At 38.4% G+C, this 17,838-nt stretch overlaps 1 protein-coding gene across 3 annotated transcripts in view; it reads left to right on the top strand.

Moving 5' to 3' along the window:
* Positions 1-17,838, top strand: part of MEGF11 (multiple EGF like domains 11) — a 409,367-nt gene that overhangs the window by 288,824 nt on the left and 102,705 nt on the right. For all 3 annotated transcript variants that reach the window (XM_063448765.1, XM_063448767.1, XM_063448766.1), the window contains exon 9: positions 16,927-17,139. In XM_063448765.1, the coding sequence (XP_063304835.1) occupies positions 16,927-17,139 (213 nt within the window). The remainder of the gene's footprint in view (positions 1-16,926; positions 17,140-17,838) is intronic.

A 17,838-nucleotide genomic window follows, 5' to 3' on the forward strand; every position in this document is an offset into this window, starting at 1 on the left:
CCTTAAAACATATATTTGCAGTCTTAATATGGTTTGAGCAGTTCTGAGGCTAAATATAGATCGTTATATACTATCAAAAGAGGCTTACCAAAGTGGATTTACTCATTTATATTGGTATATCAGTCTGAGAAGTAAGCCACTAGTACATTCTCTCAACATAGAAATAGACTTAGTGCACTATTTCAGAGAGTATTTAGTTGTATAATAGAATTAAACTCAACTAGAGTATATAAACGTCTTAGGATGTTGCTGAACTAGATGTCGTCCATTTAAGATTGGGTCACTGCATTTCAATGCCGATACTCAGTAAAATATAGCTTCAGGTGTAAACGTGCAGCAGAAATGCACGTGGAGTGAGGGTCCTACGGTGCTGTGCACTAGAAGGAAACTGAAATCTCTTGCTAGAGGCAAAGAATAGCAACAAAGCACGTCCAAGAACTGGCTGTCTACTCTAAATGTGCATAGTGTACGGTAGAGATCCCTATCTAGAAATCGTAAAGGGTAGCGCCAGGAAATACACCTAAATACCTAGACCCTCACTGCTGCTTCATGGGAGCCTTATACCCCAACCTAACTTAGAAGAAAACCAAGAACCCCAGGCAAAATAAAATAAAGGAATGATATCGTCAGTGAAAGTGAAATTTTTTGCATTTTTCACACACAAATGGCACTTACACAGACAATATAATTGTTGTGATATGTTTTACGGTTTTTAAACACTAATATTTGTGTTCAGCGAAGTCTCCCGAGTATAACAGTACCCCTCATGTACAGGTTTTATGGTGTTTTCAAAAGTTGCAGAGTCAAATATAAGGCTTGCGTTTCAGTTTTTTCACATTGAAAATCGCCAGATTGGTTACGTTGCCCTTGAGACCGTATGGTAGCCCAGGAATGAGAATTACCCCCATGATGGCATTCCATTTGCAATAGTAGACAACCCATGGTATTGCAAATGGGGTATGACCAGTCTTTTATGGTAGCCACTTAGTCACAAACACTGGCCAAAATTGGCGTTCAAATTATTTGTTTGCATTTTTCACACACAAACAAATATTAACACTAACTTTGGCCAGTGTTTGTGACCAAGTGGCTACTAAAAATGACTGGATATACCCCATTTGCAATACCTTGGGTTGTCTACTATTGCAAATAGTATGCCATCATGGAGGTAATTCTCATTCCTGGGCTCCTATACGGTCTCAAAGGCAACGTAACAAATCTGGTGAATTTCAATGTGAAAAAAATGAAATTTTTTACATGCTATATCTGACCCTGTAACTTCCCATAAAACCTGTACATAGGGGGTACTCTTTTACATGTGAGACATCTCTGAATACAAATATGTGTATTTTATTGCAGCAAACCGTATTATGACATTCACAGTTAGAATGTCACGTAGAACTAATTATTTTTTTTAATTCTCTTTTCTCCCATTTTTTAATATTTTATTCATATTAAATAATGTTTCATACCTAAATATTTGATTTTAAATGAAAGCCCTGTTTCCCCTGAATAAAATGATATATAATATATATATATATATATATATATATATATATATATATATATATATATATATATATATATATATATATAATGCACATAATATGAAAGAGGTGAATTACGGTTGGACAGACATATAGCGCAAATGCCAGGTTTTGTTTACGTTTTGTTTTGATCACAACGTGTACATTTGGCTCAGTCCTTAAGGGGTTAACGTGCTCTGTATCCTTTTTATTGTTTTGTATATGTTTGCTATATTTACCATTTTTTATAGTTATTGGAGCAAATAAAAGTACACTTTTTGATAGTTAACTGCCTGTTGTTCCAGCTTTTCCAGGTGAATACACAGTTACCCTTATGTAATACAGAGTTGTCATACTCTGAGACCGTCTTTAAATCTCTTATTGACGTGAGTGCATTTCTCAGCATTATTGAAATACACACTATTTGGTATTCCATATATATTCTATATTGCCATTTCTTTTAAACCATGATTATTTGGCTCTGTACACTGTGAGAGAACATATAGTGAATATTACATTATCACATTGATATTATCACTGTCTTTACTATTTTATGTTGTTTCTGGGTTTTTTGGTTTTTTTGTAGTGTTAGCAATTTCCTTAGTATGAGCACAGCTTCATGTAACACAAATTTTCCATTTTGCACAGGTTGTACTATTCATTCCTAAAGCTCTATACTGGCAATGGTAACAAAATTAACTGCATTATATAGCTAAAGGTCTTTTGGAACTTGGTAGTATTTTGTAGTCTATAAATGTTCAACTGAAACTATTTTGCTATGAAGTATCCCTGCGGTGTTGTGTTTTATAACAGTGGGGCACATTGATGTTGTGGTAGAAGCCTGAAAAATATATATTCTATAAATAAGCCTCAGTGATCATAATGATATATTTTGCTTATCCCACAGTATCTTCTAGAGTTTAATCACTAAATATTGAGTTTTGTTGTATGGAGAATCATCTTGCAAAATGTAGCCCAAAATAGCGTAATGAAGTAAAATATCAGGCCTGCTTAAGTTTTCATGCAACACTGTTTAGTGAACATACTCATCTTATTTATGATAAACAAAAAACATAATCAAATCTGTTAAGCTAGGTGCCGAAGGTTGCCTATCCCTGAGCTAGAGGAATCAATAAAGAAACACTACACACCCATAGAACACTCCAGCTTGCTGAATTGCTATATGGCTGTGGAGTCTCCCTTTAAGATCCCCATTTATAACAGTGCCAACTTAATTGTGAAATTAGCACTTTTATATTTAAAAATAGAAACTAGATTCACTTCCTGCATTGAGCTTTCAGATGTAGCAGGCATGTTATAATAGAGTATGTCTGCTTTCTAATATTGGCCGCAAGAACTCAGGGTAGCGGTGATCGTTCCCTTCTACCAGACAGCCACTAGAGGCACTTCTGTGAGTTTACCGGACTCTAGGTTGCCTAATTGATGCTGGACGTCCTCTACATTGGGACATCCAGCGTCAGTGAAAACTTCAAGGAAAGCATTGATTTTGGTAAAGTTGCTACTTCAAATTGCAAAGGTAGTTTAAAAAAAAAAAAAAAAGCATGCTGGAGGAGGCTGGATGATATCAAAAACACATTTTTTAAAAAAAAAAATGAGTTCATAGTTCTCTCCTGTTCACCTTTCTTTATGTTTTTTCTTTCCATGCAGATGTTTTATGGCATCAGTTTTTCCAGGTAATGCACTTCAGTGCCTAAACCCACGGTAGATCTCACAACTACATATACCCCCCTTTGGTGTTTAGGGGTTATTGAGTACCAAAATCAACCACACTACATAATACTTTAATATCCAATCTGTTTTCATACTTTTATGTTTTGTTTTTATTTTCTCTAAGTTTTGTGACATACTTGCAGTAAGCATATCTCACTATCTCACCCCGGCTACGATCCGATGATATAGGGGCTTTTTATTAACCGCTAATGTCTGTGGGTGACACATTACACACTCTCTAGGCCTGTCATGCATATTGTTTATTTGTCTGCCTGTGTCCAGCATACTAGTATGGCAAAGCCAACCAGTTGTTTACAGATCCTCTTAAATAAGGAAATCCTTGTTCTCAGCGCTTACCAATCCTCAGTAGCAGAATACAGTATTACATATTCATTTTGCTATTGTACGTACTTAGGCTTGTTTCATGTTAGAGCAGGGGTAGTCAAGCTTTTTCTTCCTCCCGCCCACTAATGCATCTTTCTTGATGGAAAAATGTCCTTACCGCCCACCAGTTTTCGCGCAAGTGCGGAATATTTTTTAGAAAGGAGGGTGTTTTTTTAAAAAAAAAAAAATGTACGTACATTTATCTTTTTATTTCTACTTTATGCATGTTTAGAATGTTTTTAACTTTATAAAGTTTAATGAGAAAACAATAAAGTAAATTGAAATTCCCTTTACTAGTGATTAATGAGATCCTTGAGCTTGATGCTGCGAGACTAAATATTTGATATCTGGTTAGATTTTCGTAAGGAACAAACGAAGGTCTCCTCTTTTGGTGATATTCAGACGATTTCTCTATTTGCTCATAATATGATTTCTCATCCGTGCATCAGCTCCCCTTCTCTCCCTCCTCAATCCCCCCCTCCTTCCCCCCTTTTTTCCTTTTTTTCTATGTATTTACCTTCCTTATAGCAATGCCCAGCAGGAAGGCTGAGCTAGGTAGCCCACGTATTATTATTATTAGCCAACAACAATTCTCTCCTATTCCTTTTTATATTTTTTATTTTCCTTCTTTCTCCTTTTTTACAAGTACTCTGCATCTTCTTTCTCATATTCTACAAACGCTCTGCCCCTTTTTTCTCCTATTCTACGAGTACTCTGCTCCTTCTTTCTCATTTTTTACAAGTACTCTGCTCCTTCTTTCTCCTATTCTACAAGTACTCTGATCCTTCTTTCTCCTTTTTTACTAGTACTCTGCTCCTTCTTTCTCCTTTTTTACTAGTACTCTGCTCCTTCTTTCTACTATTCTACAAGTACTCTGCTCCTTCTTTCTCCTATTCTACAAGTACTCTGCTCCTTCTTTCTCCTTTTTTTTACAAGTACTCTGCTCCTTCTTTCTCCTTTTTTTACAAGTACTCTGCTCCTTCTTTCTCCTTTTTTACAAGTACTCTGCTCCTTCTTTCTCCTATTCTACAAGTACTCTGCTCCTTCTTTCTCCTTTTTTTACAAGTACTCTGCTCCTTTCTCCTTTTTTTACAAGTTCTCTGCTCCTTTCTCCTTTTTTTACAAGTCCTCTGCTCCTTCTTTCTTCTATTTTCCAAGTACTCCACCCCCTGCCATCATGTATCCCCTACCTTCTCCAACTCCTCCCCTTCCTCTACCCGCGTGTTACACTCGTTCACGAGCGCACGCGTTCGTACATGCGTACATATGCACGCGCGATATGGGCGCACATGCGCGTTCAGGCACACACGCCCGCGCTTTCATGCACTCGCATCTGCAACCTCGCACTTCCTGCATACCATTGAGTGCGTGAGAGATGAATAGAGCGTTCATCTCTCTGGATGGAGGAAGGATTCTGCTACCACCCACCTGGAATCCTAAAACTCCCACTGGTGGGCGGTAGGGACCAGGTTGACGACCCATGTGTTAGAGCAAGTCATAAATCAAGAATTTGTTCATAGCGTTAGTGAGTTAGATGCTCTTATTTACCAGCTTACCATGAATAGTAGTTACGCTGCTATAAAAATGTTGCTTTGCACCTAGTTGCGAAAGCGTTATTGTTATGTACAGAATTGTCATGTCAGCATGAATGGATATCTATCCACAGTGATTACCCATGGCTTGTCAGTTGTCCCCCATTTATAGCATACCCAGCAGGCAATATAAGGGTCATTTGTTTTTGCTTTTTCTAACATAGACTGTTCTTTATACCCTGTGTGATTTATTACATAGTTTATATAGTAGTTAGAGCCCACTGTCCATGCTAGAAAAGCAATTTGATGCCTCCCTCGGAAGATGTTTATTTTTAACACTTTCCAAATAAAACCTCAAGATTGCAGCTCCATAGAAGAAAAACAATAGTCACAGGAGAGGCTGCACATTATTTTAAGTTAATGAAGCTCATCTTATTTTGTGTGTACTTCCCTCTGGCGGCTTTATATAGGCTTCCTAGTCGCCTAGGTTACTGGTGTAATTAATCAAGATTCTCAGCTGTCAAAAGTTAATGCTGATCGGCACTGAGTGCAGGAAATTGAAGTAAAACAACAATTTGCTTATATTGCAGTTCAATAAACTAATATTGTGGGTGGAGCTGGCACAGTATTTTACACTCCTAGCTGTTAAGTATTGGATTCATTGTCACTATATCACCACTATAATGATGCAGCTATACCTCTGCAAATTTCCCATAATTAAGATGTTTTATTGGTAATGTATAACTCTCTATGTTGTAGACTGGGCATAATGTAATTCCCTTTGTGTTTTGTTTGTATTATAAATTCAATTCCTGTTTTTTTTTTATTGTTTGTTTTTTTTGTTAGTTTCACTGCAGTATTTATGATGTCCCCTAGAGTGGGGCTATGTTATAATCCAACTCTTCTAGTTAGGCCTTTATACTTGTATTTAGACTACAAAATCATCCCATACCCCATACCCTGAGCTTTTTAGTCTGCTTTGTTTCCAGTATTAGTGTAACCTACCTCCTGTATCATCTGAAGGCTTTGCCCCATCTATCCACATATCCATTTTGTAGTATTTATTGTTATGTACAGAAAGTTGTCAACATCTTTAGGTTCCCTCTGTTTGTCCCTCGTCCCTTTAAGTAATTTTCTTACTTTCTTTCTTACTTATGATCATTCCCTACACATTACAAATACATTTTTCTAAAAGTTTTGCATGCAGTATTTATCCCCTTTACTTTCATGGTATCTGTGTCTTTCCCCTGTGTCTTTCCCCTTCTTAACATACTCCATGCACCATCACCTTTGCAATAATGCAAAGTTGTGATGGTGTTTAAGGTGACCCTTTGAGAAATATTTAGACTTCTATTACAGGTGCCTCCCGTGTGAGCTGCTGTGTCCTAAGTATTCTACAGAGAACAGTTGACATGCCTTACTGATTATATCACTGGAAACTACCTTTTACACACATGTTACAGGAGTAATTTTAGTGAGTGTAAGTATGAAGGGAGTTTGGAAATATTTGGTTAAGTATCCACAAAGACTTTATAAGTTGCTTAGGCCATATACTTGGTGTATATGTGAGAATATTTAACAGTAGGTTACACAAGAACCTACTTTAGATGGGTTAATTTATCCATAAATGAAAAAATTAAAGAAGAATCTCCTTCAGAAAAATTACTCGATTTAAAAAAAAAAAAAAATTAAAGTTAAAATAAATAATATTGTGTCTATGTATGTGGAACCTCTCTCGAAATTTTTTGAGCATTTGCGCTATATGGCGCCCACACTTATTGGAATGTTCGGATAAGAATCGCCTGGATTTTTGTAGCATGGAGAAATGTTGTTGAATGATGAGTGTCGCCAGGTCCTTTCTAAGCGAGAGGAGTTCGCGTAGGTCTAAGTCGCTGAGGGTTCGCTAGTGTAAAGCGGGATACATCATGCCTTGAACAAAACCACCGGCACTACTAATCCCAATCACTCATGATAGGCAAAATCTAGTGCAAAAGCCCATGGCAGCTAACAGCCTTAAAGGCGCATGAGGCGGCCCATTAGGGTCACATTGCGCATGAGGCGTCCCATTAGGGTCACGTAGCAACACCAAGAGCGGCCTAGACACACCACACATACACAGAGGTGACATATGCCCACGGGGCGAATACCGGAGGCAAAAGGGAAGTTTCAAAAATTAAAAAATTAAAAAGTAAAATTATTTAATTAATTTAAAACCGATTGGGAGATGCCAGACGAGTCCCTTTGTGCGCAAATAGTCACCTTGCCAAAGCCGGGCAAAACCCCCGATAAATGCGCTAACATCAGGCCCATATCCCTAATTAACAACTACGCAAAAATGTACGCTTAAGTTTTGGCCAATAGATTGGCTAAACTTACCCTATGGAATACAAGCTCCTGACGGCACAAGAAGGTTTATTATCCTATTTCAGCATATTAATTCTATCAAGACGCCTTCTCTGCTCTTGTCTTTAGATGCGGAGAAGACGATTGATAGGATACATTTGGGTTATTTATGGAAAACTTTGCAAAAATGTAATGTTCCCTCATCTTTCATTAAAGCAATCCCTGCCCTAAAAATTATCTCTCAAGAATGGAACTAGACAAGGCTGCCCTTTATCTCCCCTTTTGTTTGTATTAGTAATGGAGCCCTTGGCAGAATTGATAAAAAACACTCCTCAGATAGAGGGAATTGAAGCTGGAGATTCAGTTCATAAGATTGGATTATTTGCAGATGATATTATTTTGGCTCTGAAAAAAACCAAATTCATCATTAACTTATTTAAAAGATATATTAAAACAATTTGGAGAGGTTTCATATTATAAATTGAATGAATCCAAACTCAGGCCCTCCCACTTCATATTTATTCATAATTATTTAGGCTTGGTAATTTTAAAAAGAATGTATCCTTATGATTGGAGAGTGGACTATTCTTGGAATTCTTAGGCATCAATTCTTAGGCATCAATCTATGTAAAAATTTAACCAATATGCACATGTATAACTTAAAAAAAGCGTGGCCCGACTTACAAAGGGAGATGGAGAGATGTTGTGGAATGGAACTCTCTTGGTTGGGAAGGCTAGCGTCTATTAAGTTGACAATCCTCCCAAAACATTTATAATAATTTAGGACCATACCCCTGTATCCCATTATCATTTTTTTTTTTTAATACATTCAGGTATGCTAAAGTTTATATGGAACAAGCCTGGCAGAATTAAATTGACATCCTTACAACATCACAAATCTAATGGTGGCATTGGTGTACCAGACATCCGTAAATATTACTTTGCCACTAATGCTGCTGCAGGAGTTGGTTTTAACATACATAACAAAAAGCCCAGGTGACTGGAGATGGAGGAAACTAAAGTTTTGCTATTCTCCCTAAAAGATGCATTATGGCTTAATCTAGAAAAGAGGCCCAAAACCACCACCATGTTTTTATCTACTAGAACCACACTTAATTTGAAAAATAATTTACTTGGTTGGGTCCTCCGCAACTAATACGGATCTGTAACCCGCAGTCACTGACTCTTATGATTGTGTCTGTCATGGTTCAAAATATGATATATTGAAGCGTTAGATAGTTATGGGTGGGGAAAGGATTGGGGGGTGAGGAAAGAGAGACCCCGGAAATATATAGTCATGCCTTTTGGTTTTACACTGTCATACAAGGTGGAAGCTGTATACTTTTGAGCTGTGTCATAGGCAATAGGTATGCCACAGTAAATGTGTCTGGTTTCGTAAATTAGATTATGCCACCTATACGATGTGACTATTAGGGTCATGTCAGATGGGGTTGATTAACAATATACTAACCAAAAACATAGCAAAGGGGGGGGGGGGATAAACTTGGGATTGGTGATGATGACCTGTCAGTAATAGTCTGATGGCAAGGCTGTGTATATGTGATCCACTCCGAATTCTCTATTTCGAGGAGCACCTCATGGCTGCCTCCACCAGATCACACAACCTGCCATTCCCTGTTCTTGGGCTAGGGTCATTGTCATTATATAATGGCATACCTGGGATGTTGTGTCTTCTGGTTTCTGGGACTTAAGTGTGTAACTAGTCCATTTTCAACCAGTTTTTTAATGGAAGGAGCACCTGCAGGGTGGGATGGAGGGAGGGAACGGCTATCTTCCCTTTGCAGGCGCTCTTCCTGCAAGAGGAAGAGTTTTGCATCTGTTGTCAGCATGATTTTTACCATGCAATTGTATGTCCACTAAGTAAAAATATATTACACAATCTAAGGCAGTAACTCCATCAAAACGTGCACCAACAGTCCCAGGATTTAGGCATTTCACAATACTGCTCCCAGTAAGGATATTGTCGAAAGCTGACTGTTGGTATGCCTTGAAGATTGAGTTGGAAACCACAGCCCAAAAAATACCTTGAAAAAAAAATGGATGATTCGTATTTATGTTAAAAAGCTTTAGATTGACTATTCCTTTAAATCTTTCAGTGCTGATGTCAGGACTGTCACTTTGAGAAGCAATTTGCCTATTCTTGACTTTGACCTATTAGCAGACATTAAATTACATAAATTAATTTTTTGTAGTATGTGTACATGACGTGTTATTATTTTGGATTTCTTTTAATGCTGCAATGTTGCACAAACTGCGATAGATGCGTGAGCTTGCTTGCCTGTGTGTGTGTGTGTGTGTGTGTATATGTGTGTGTGTGTGTGTATATGTATATATATTATATATTTAATGTAGTGATTGTTAAATATGCTTGAAAAAACACATCAATTTTGATTCATAACTATGCAACCAACTGCGCTGTAATCTTTCCAAGTGGTTCTGCAGTAGTAGGTTTAATACAACATGATTAATGCCAAACTCTAGGGTTGAATTAGGTAGCCATGTTGCTGGTATGTAAACAGCAGCCTAATATTAAGTACAGTGAGCTCTGAGATTGATCCTACGGTGTGTGCGTAGCAGTACAGAGGAGTCTGCTCCATCCTCCTGTGATTAGACGTTGTGTTCATTAATAGGGTGTTTGTTTAAAATTCATTAGCAGGCTGAGCTGTTTGATCTCTAACTAAACAAGTTAGCAGAATTGCTTGTTTGTGAGGGGGATGGGGGGAGCTAATTATGTAAAGGACATGAGTCGTCAATATTTAATTTCCACTTGCTCTATCCTTCCAGCTGAACGTTTTAACTACTTGTGAGTCAGCTGAATACATGACAAATAAAATGACTCTTACAGATCAATTTATGTCCACTTTGTCACAAAATTGAACAAAGGCAGTTCTCTCCATTCGGGGGTTACTTGATAAGCTCTGATTTATTTGATTTATTTTTTCTATGTCGGGAAAAATTATGAGGATATTCACTAATTATAATTATCTTCCAGTTTGTTTTGAGCCCACATCCAGATTATTTGAATGAGTTCCATACTGGAGTCCATGTCAATGTTTGTGAAAAGCCTCCAAATTATCTCGGAAATAGGACCAAATGTTCTGAAAAACTATTAAAGAATGATGTTGAGAGCATTTTCTAAATTAGCTGCAAATTAAATAAACAAATCATCTGGGGATGGTGGACAAATTATTTAAAAACAAATATATATATTTTTTTTATAAATACAGCTATGCAGAAATCGAGACTCTGATACAGGTAGTCGCAAACACACACATATGTACATGCAGATATATATAGCTGAACACACACATTTTCACATCCAGACACATTTGAGCAGGGTCCTCATCTACATATTGTTCCTGTATCATTTTATAAAGTCCCCCCCTTCCCCCCCGTTCATAATATTGTAAAGCACTGCGGAATAAGTTAGCGCTATATAAATACTAATGATAATCTAGATAGATACTCAGATCCACATACACGTTCAGGTGCAGACTACACAGTCACACACAGAGACACAAAAAAGATACATACATTTGCACCACCACATTCATTCCGATACAGAATCTGACACACATAAAAGTAAACACTGCACATTCACTGAGTACAAGCAATGCAATAGCACACGTACAGATTTAGGAAATAGCAAAAAACATATTTTCTCCTAGGGTCCTTTCCAGTTTTGTAGCCTTTTGAGGCTGTAGTCCCAGCATTAGCCACATTATCATGTAAGGCATTATTTTAAATAATTATTATTCATTACTAACATTTATGAAACACCATATCCTGCAGCGCTGTACAATAGTGGGAATAGACAGTACAATATACACAGACCAATACAAAAGGTAAAGTGGGCACTGCCTGTGTCCCAAAAAAGCTCTTTCATACATAATGCTTTATAGTCCATGAGCTTAGAATCTCAAGTTAAAGTGAGGAGTTAAAAACAAATATGTTTTAATATGTAGGGAGAATTAAAATATAATTGTAGCCACTGGTAAATTGTCTAGGGAACATGGAGGTAATTGAGTGAGATCTCTAGCAGCTGGGAAAACATGCTATAAAGTAATAAGGTACCAGGGTGGGCTGGAGGAGGGGATTGTGAGTGGTTAGTGCTTGGTGAAAATGAAATCTCTCTTTTTTTCTGTTGTTGGTCGGGTGGAATGCTTTGGAACAGGAATGGAGATTATATCACAGTTAGATGAAGGTATTTACCGTGTTTCTCCGAAAATAAGACCGGGTCTTATATTAATTTTAATCACAAAAAACACACTAGGGCTTATTTTCAGGGTAGGGCTTAGAGCCAGTCTGTTAACCGGTGTCCGCGCTGTGTAACCCCCCCAGAGACCCTCACCTCCCCCTCCCTGTAATATTCTCCCCTCCCTCCCTCCCTGTAATACGCCCCCTCCTTGTAATACTCCCCCCTCCCTCCTTGTAATACTCCCCCCTCCCTCCCTGTAATATTCTCCCCTCCCTCCCTGTAATACGCCCCCTCCTTGTAATACTCCCCCCTCCCTCCCTGTAATACTCCCCCCTCCCTCCTTGTAATACTCCCCTCTCCCTCCCTGTAATACTCCCCACCCCCTCCCTGTAATACTCCCCCCTCCCTCCCTGTAATATTCTCCCCCCTCCCTCCCTGTAATATTCTCCCCCCTCCCTCCCTGTAATGCTCTCCCCCCTCCCTCCCTCCCTGTAATGCTCTCCCCCCCTCCCTCCCTGTAATACTCCCCCCTCCCTGTAATACTCCCCCCTCCCTGTAATACTCCCCCCTCCTTGTAATACACACCCCCTCCCTCCCTGTAATATTCTCCCCCCTCCCTGTAATATTATCCCCCCTCCCTCCCTGTAATACTCTCCCCCCTTGTAATACTCCCCCCTCCCTCCCTGTAATACACCCCCCCTGTAATACTCCCCCCTCCTTGTAATACACACCCCCTCCCTCCCTGTAATATTCTCCCCCCTCCCTGTAATATTATCCCCCCTCCCTCCCTCCCTGTAATACTCCCCCCTCCCTCCCTGTAATACTCCCCCCCCCCCCCCCCCTTCCATCTTCTCCTCACCTCCCCATAGCGTCGCCGAGCTCCTCTCCGGTCTGCGACCCGGCCGGACTGACCTGGAAGTGCACACTCAGTGTGCACTTCCTGTCAGTCCGGGCAGGTCGCGGACCGGAGAGGAGCTCGGCGACGCTACAGGGAAGGGGAGGTGAGGCAGTGCGGCAGCCGTCTGAGCGCTCTCTATAGAGCGCTCAGGCGGCTGAGGCATTTAAAGGGCCGGCCCTGCCTAGGTCTTATTTTCGGGGTAGGGCTTATATTGCAGCCCACCCCGAAAATTCGGCTAGGGCTTATTTTCGGGGTAGGTCCTATTTTCGGGGAAACACGGTACTGTTAGGATGGTGAAGGAGTTAGAGGCGAGAGGGAGGCGTAAAGCAGACATTTGTCGCATACAATAGAAAAGTTTAATAACCAAATGTTATCACCCAGAATATTAATAACTCCATGTACAATAAATATTGGTGAAATATATTCACTCAGAATAACAATTAAAAACCTCAGTTCCAGAAAATTACAGTGATGAACTACAGGTAAAGATGGTAACATTGTTATAGCAAAATAATATGGGGACAAAGGGTAGAATAAATTAGATGGAGCATCTTCCAAGCATCAGCAAAAACCTGAATGTTTATTGATTGCAGTGAAAATTACGTTTCTATTTTTATGTAGATGGCTTGGTGGATGAAACGCATAGAAATCATCATCCTTGGTTTTTATTGTACATTTTCAGACAGGATCCAAGCACCCACAATGTGTAGAACTGACACAATATTTTTGTAGACAAACACTGGTAGGACAATAGGTCATAGTAGAGGGCTTAGTAACTTAAACGTGGGACTGTCGTAGGCTGTTACCTTTGTCACAAGTCAGTTTTTACCATACTAGATCTGTTCCAGTCTACTGTGAGCGCTATTAATGTGAAGTTAAATCATCTACGAGCAATAACAGCCCAACCGAGATGTGGTAGACCATGTAAACTCACTGAGATGGGGTACAAGGTGCTGAAGTAAATAGTGAGTAAAAATCATCTGTTGCATTACTTACTACAAAGTTTTAAACTGGATTTGGAAGCAAGATTGGCAGAAGAACTGTGCTTCAGGAGCTTTATGGAATCGATAGCCTCACATCAGCATGCACAATTCCATGCATTGGACTCTTGAGCAGTGGAAACTTGTTTTCTGGAGTAATGAATCACAGTAAACTATATGGCAGTCGATGGAATAACCTGAGTGTGGTGGGTGCCAGGAGAACTCTAGAGATTCCAATGTAAAGTTTGGTGCAGAAGAGATAAGTGTTCTGGGCTTTTTTTCAGAGGTCTCGGCCTTCTAGTTCCTCTGAAATTTTTTTGCAAAGGTTTTTTTGTTTTGTTTTTCTTGTGAATTTGGTGGTGAATTTAAATTGGCGGAAAATAATTGGCAAGCAGGATTTGATAACCTTGACAGACATTTTGACAAAGACATTGTATCTTGTGTGTTTTTACATGTATATGTAACAATGTACCGTATATGCTGAATGTATAGACATATAATGTGGGTTGTATGAAAGATTAGATCGTTTATCTACATACCTCATTGTAAAGAATGATGGTACCCCGCATCCTACTAAATTAGGGTTACCAATAGAGAGAAAAGCATTTATGTGCCGCAATCAGAAGGCCAGGTAGGTAATCACAGGGGGTAATTAGAGGGATTGGATGGTATTTTTTACCTTCCAAATTTTTACTTCTTTTTCTCTCATATCACTTCCTGAAGTGTCACATCCTGTGACATATAACTGTAAAAGGTAAAATTAAGCATGTCTAAAATATTTGCAGTGATAAATAGGTTTGCCATAAAATAAGGAAAAGAATGATATAAGTATGCGTGTGCTGTGAAAAGATATTAAGGTTAGAATTAGGAAATAAAGGTCACATGCAAATTAGCATGGTGGGTATTTTTTTCCCCAAGATAGGTCACAACCCTATTGTCAGTAAACATATATGGATTTCTCCCAAATGCCCTCATTCTTTTAAGTTCACCTTTCTACAGTATTTGTCTAAAGTGAAATAAAAAGCAATCATTATAGATTATTAGGCAGCTGTGATCGTTGAGTAGTATTAAAAGTAACATCACATGCAACCAATATAGCCTCTTGTAGTTAGCATGGTGCAAGGAGTGCCATTCATAAGTGGCTTGACTATCTACCTAGCCTTAGGGGATTCTAGGGTACTTCTGAAATCACAACCATCACAATGGATGTAGTGATTATGGTGCCTGGAATGTTCCTTTAAAAATCGTAGTGAATTATGTCAAGTCCAGCTTTCTTTAAAAGAAATACCATCGATCCTCTTTTCCCTGGCAGTGTCAGTTCCAGCCAGTCTTGTTTATCTGTGCCAATTCCCAGCAGGAATTATTTTTTACTGGTCCAGCTCCCTGTGCAGATAGAATGAGCCAGGCTTGTGTTCCAGGCACGTTGCGCACAGGAGGAGAGCCAGCATTTGACCGACAGCATAAATGCACCGAAAAGAGAGCTTACAGAGATACAGAAACAGAAGACTGTGAAAGATATAATATCATTTAACTGATACTACTATAATGGATAAAAAAAAAGGGAGCTCAAGTGGCATCAGCTACTGTGGACTACTATTCACACAAAGCTCACCCTACACTGTTTTATAGTCCACAACAGCTGGAGTATCTAAAAGTCATTGCTGGACTGCCATGACTGCTCTATTTTGTCATACTCATTAGAGAACATATTAAATGTGGCCATATCATGCACCAATCTGCCAGTAAATGGTTATTTGTTAAACACATTACTGTTGAAGACACAGGCAAAATGAATGCAATGACAATCACTATGATTATGAAGCATACAGATTGCCAAAGCAACTACAGCATGCATGTTATCTTCCCTGATAAATGCAGTTTAAATTTAATAATTAGGGATTGCCCCTCCTTTATAGTTCAGCTAGCAATAGACACATGTTGTCGTATACTAATTGGAGCAGAGATAAGGAGTTTATAGCCCCCTGGCTTTGATATGTAATTTTTGTTGCATTATTTTCTTATTTTGCTTTCAAGGTTTTTTTTTGTTTTTTTTGAGCTGAGTATATATTTATATAATATATTTATTTTTCATTTTTTAAAATAAATCCACTGCAAACTGTTATTCGTTTTTAAACTATTTGGGAAAAAAAACAAAACCTTATGTTATAAGGTACATTATTTATTTAAAAAAAATAAACAAAACTAGGATAATATAACCATTTTATTATCTTGTGACTAAACATATTTAGAGTTTCAACATCATGTAAACCAAAGTGCACATATAATTAAAAATATTTCATATGTATAATTTGCTATGCTTACCAATTTTCAATTAACACCGATTTCATTAATTCCCGTAATGGTATTATATCAAGCAAGATGTATGGCTTTCTACCTAGAAGCTGCATACCATTGAACTCCCATTCATTAATATCTTACTAAACGATGTGCGTTTTAGTGTGTGTTGGTGATTTTGAATTCAATAACGCATTCTGTACAGTTAATGTTAATGTGTAAAATATTATTAATAGTATTATTTATGTGTAAATGTGTGATCTCTTTATTGTTTGACAAATATGCACTGAGGCTAAATGATATGTCCTAAATCTCCCTTTTTTTTATTATATTCTCTAAAACAATTTTCATTATAATTGGTAAATGTATTCAATTGAGAAAGTAATAAGTAATTTCTAAGTAATAGCTGATATGCTTGCTCATTAAAACTCACAGATATCGAACACTTTGCAGTCATTTCTTGAATATTTCCCATGCATTATCTTCTATCTTCAGCAAGTCATGGACCGCAGGTTGCGTAGCACTAATTTCTGTAATACATATGACAGCTATTCAGCAAGCTTGGCATTAATGCTGCCATTAAGCTGATGTGTGATTCCATTTCCCATTTATCCAATCCATTAGAAGGCTGACTAAAGGCAATGGGAGTTGTAAGCTGGCATTATAAAGTGGTGTCAGGAACCATACATGTTCCACTGACTGTATTCAATGTATTACATTGCATTCTCTGTTTCTAGCTGGGAGAGTGGAGCTGCAGCCGATCTGCATCATTACTCCATTGTGTATTAAGCATGCAGGGTGAATCAGAGGTTGGGTCTACCAGGATTAACAGTCTGTTAGTGCAGCCAATGTAATTGTGAAGTTGGCGCTGCACAGGATAATGAACGTTTGGCACTTGAAGCTTAAATGAAGATTTGACACTGTTTAGGTCAATGGGGGTTGCAGCAATAAGGTAAATGAGGGTCGGCACTTCTGATATTTACCGGGTTTTTTAAGTTCTTCTCTGCATTTCTTGCAGATGCCAGGAGGAGTGTCCTGTTGGTACATATGGGTTCCAGTGTGCGGAGAGGTGCGACTGTCAAAATGGGGCTAAGTGTTACCACATTAACGGAGCCTGTCTGTGTGAACCTGGCTTTAAGGGCATCTTCTGTGAGGACCGCGTGTGTCCCGAGGGGCTGTACGGTCTGAAGTGTAATAAGAACTGCCCCTGTAACCTCACCAACACTCGTGGGTATGTCTTTGCCTGTCTCAATATACGGCCTGATGGTCACACTAAATATCGCTTGCATTAAATACATTATTTCTCGTGCCACTTTTTGTTTCATTTTCTGAAAACCTGGTACATAAGGTGAAATACTTACCGGTACTGTAAAAACCTCAAATTCTATTTCAATATCAGGATTAATTGATGTCTGTTGCTAATTATATATTGTTTTTTTCCCCCTGAACAGTTGACAGATCACTAGGCTAAAATAGCCTAAAAATATAAATATAAAATAGTTTAAAAAAGCCTGAGATTTTTATTTTCCAATTTGGTTATCTTGCTTCAGAATTTGCTAGTGGGATTTTAACTAGACAGAATACAAAGTAGTTTGAACAAACAAACCCCTAGGCATCTAAAAACAGACATCTCTCATCACAGAAATTGGAAAAGATTTAGAGATTTTGCAGTAAACTTACTACTAAGTGAGCAAACCCATTGGCAATTCTCTAATGTTTTTGTTTCCTGTCAAAGGGGTTAACAGTAGGTGAGTTAAATGAATTTGCAAGCACCAAATTAAAAAATGTTCAGCATGAGAACATCAGAGAATAATAGTGGTATATTATTATTTTATTATTTATATAGCGCCAGCAAATTCCTTAGCGCTGTACAATGGGTGGACCAATAGACACGTAATTGTAACCAGACAAATGGACGTACAGGAACAGA

Source organism: Pelobates fuscus, chromosome 3, assembly GCF_036172605.1.
Source record: "Pelobates fuscus isolate aPelFus1 chromosome 3, aPelFus1.pri, whole genome shotgun sequence".
Classification (NCBI taxonomy): domain Eukaryota; kingdom Metazoa; phylum Chordata; class Amphibia; order Anura; family Pelobatidae; genus Pelobates; species Pelobates fuscus.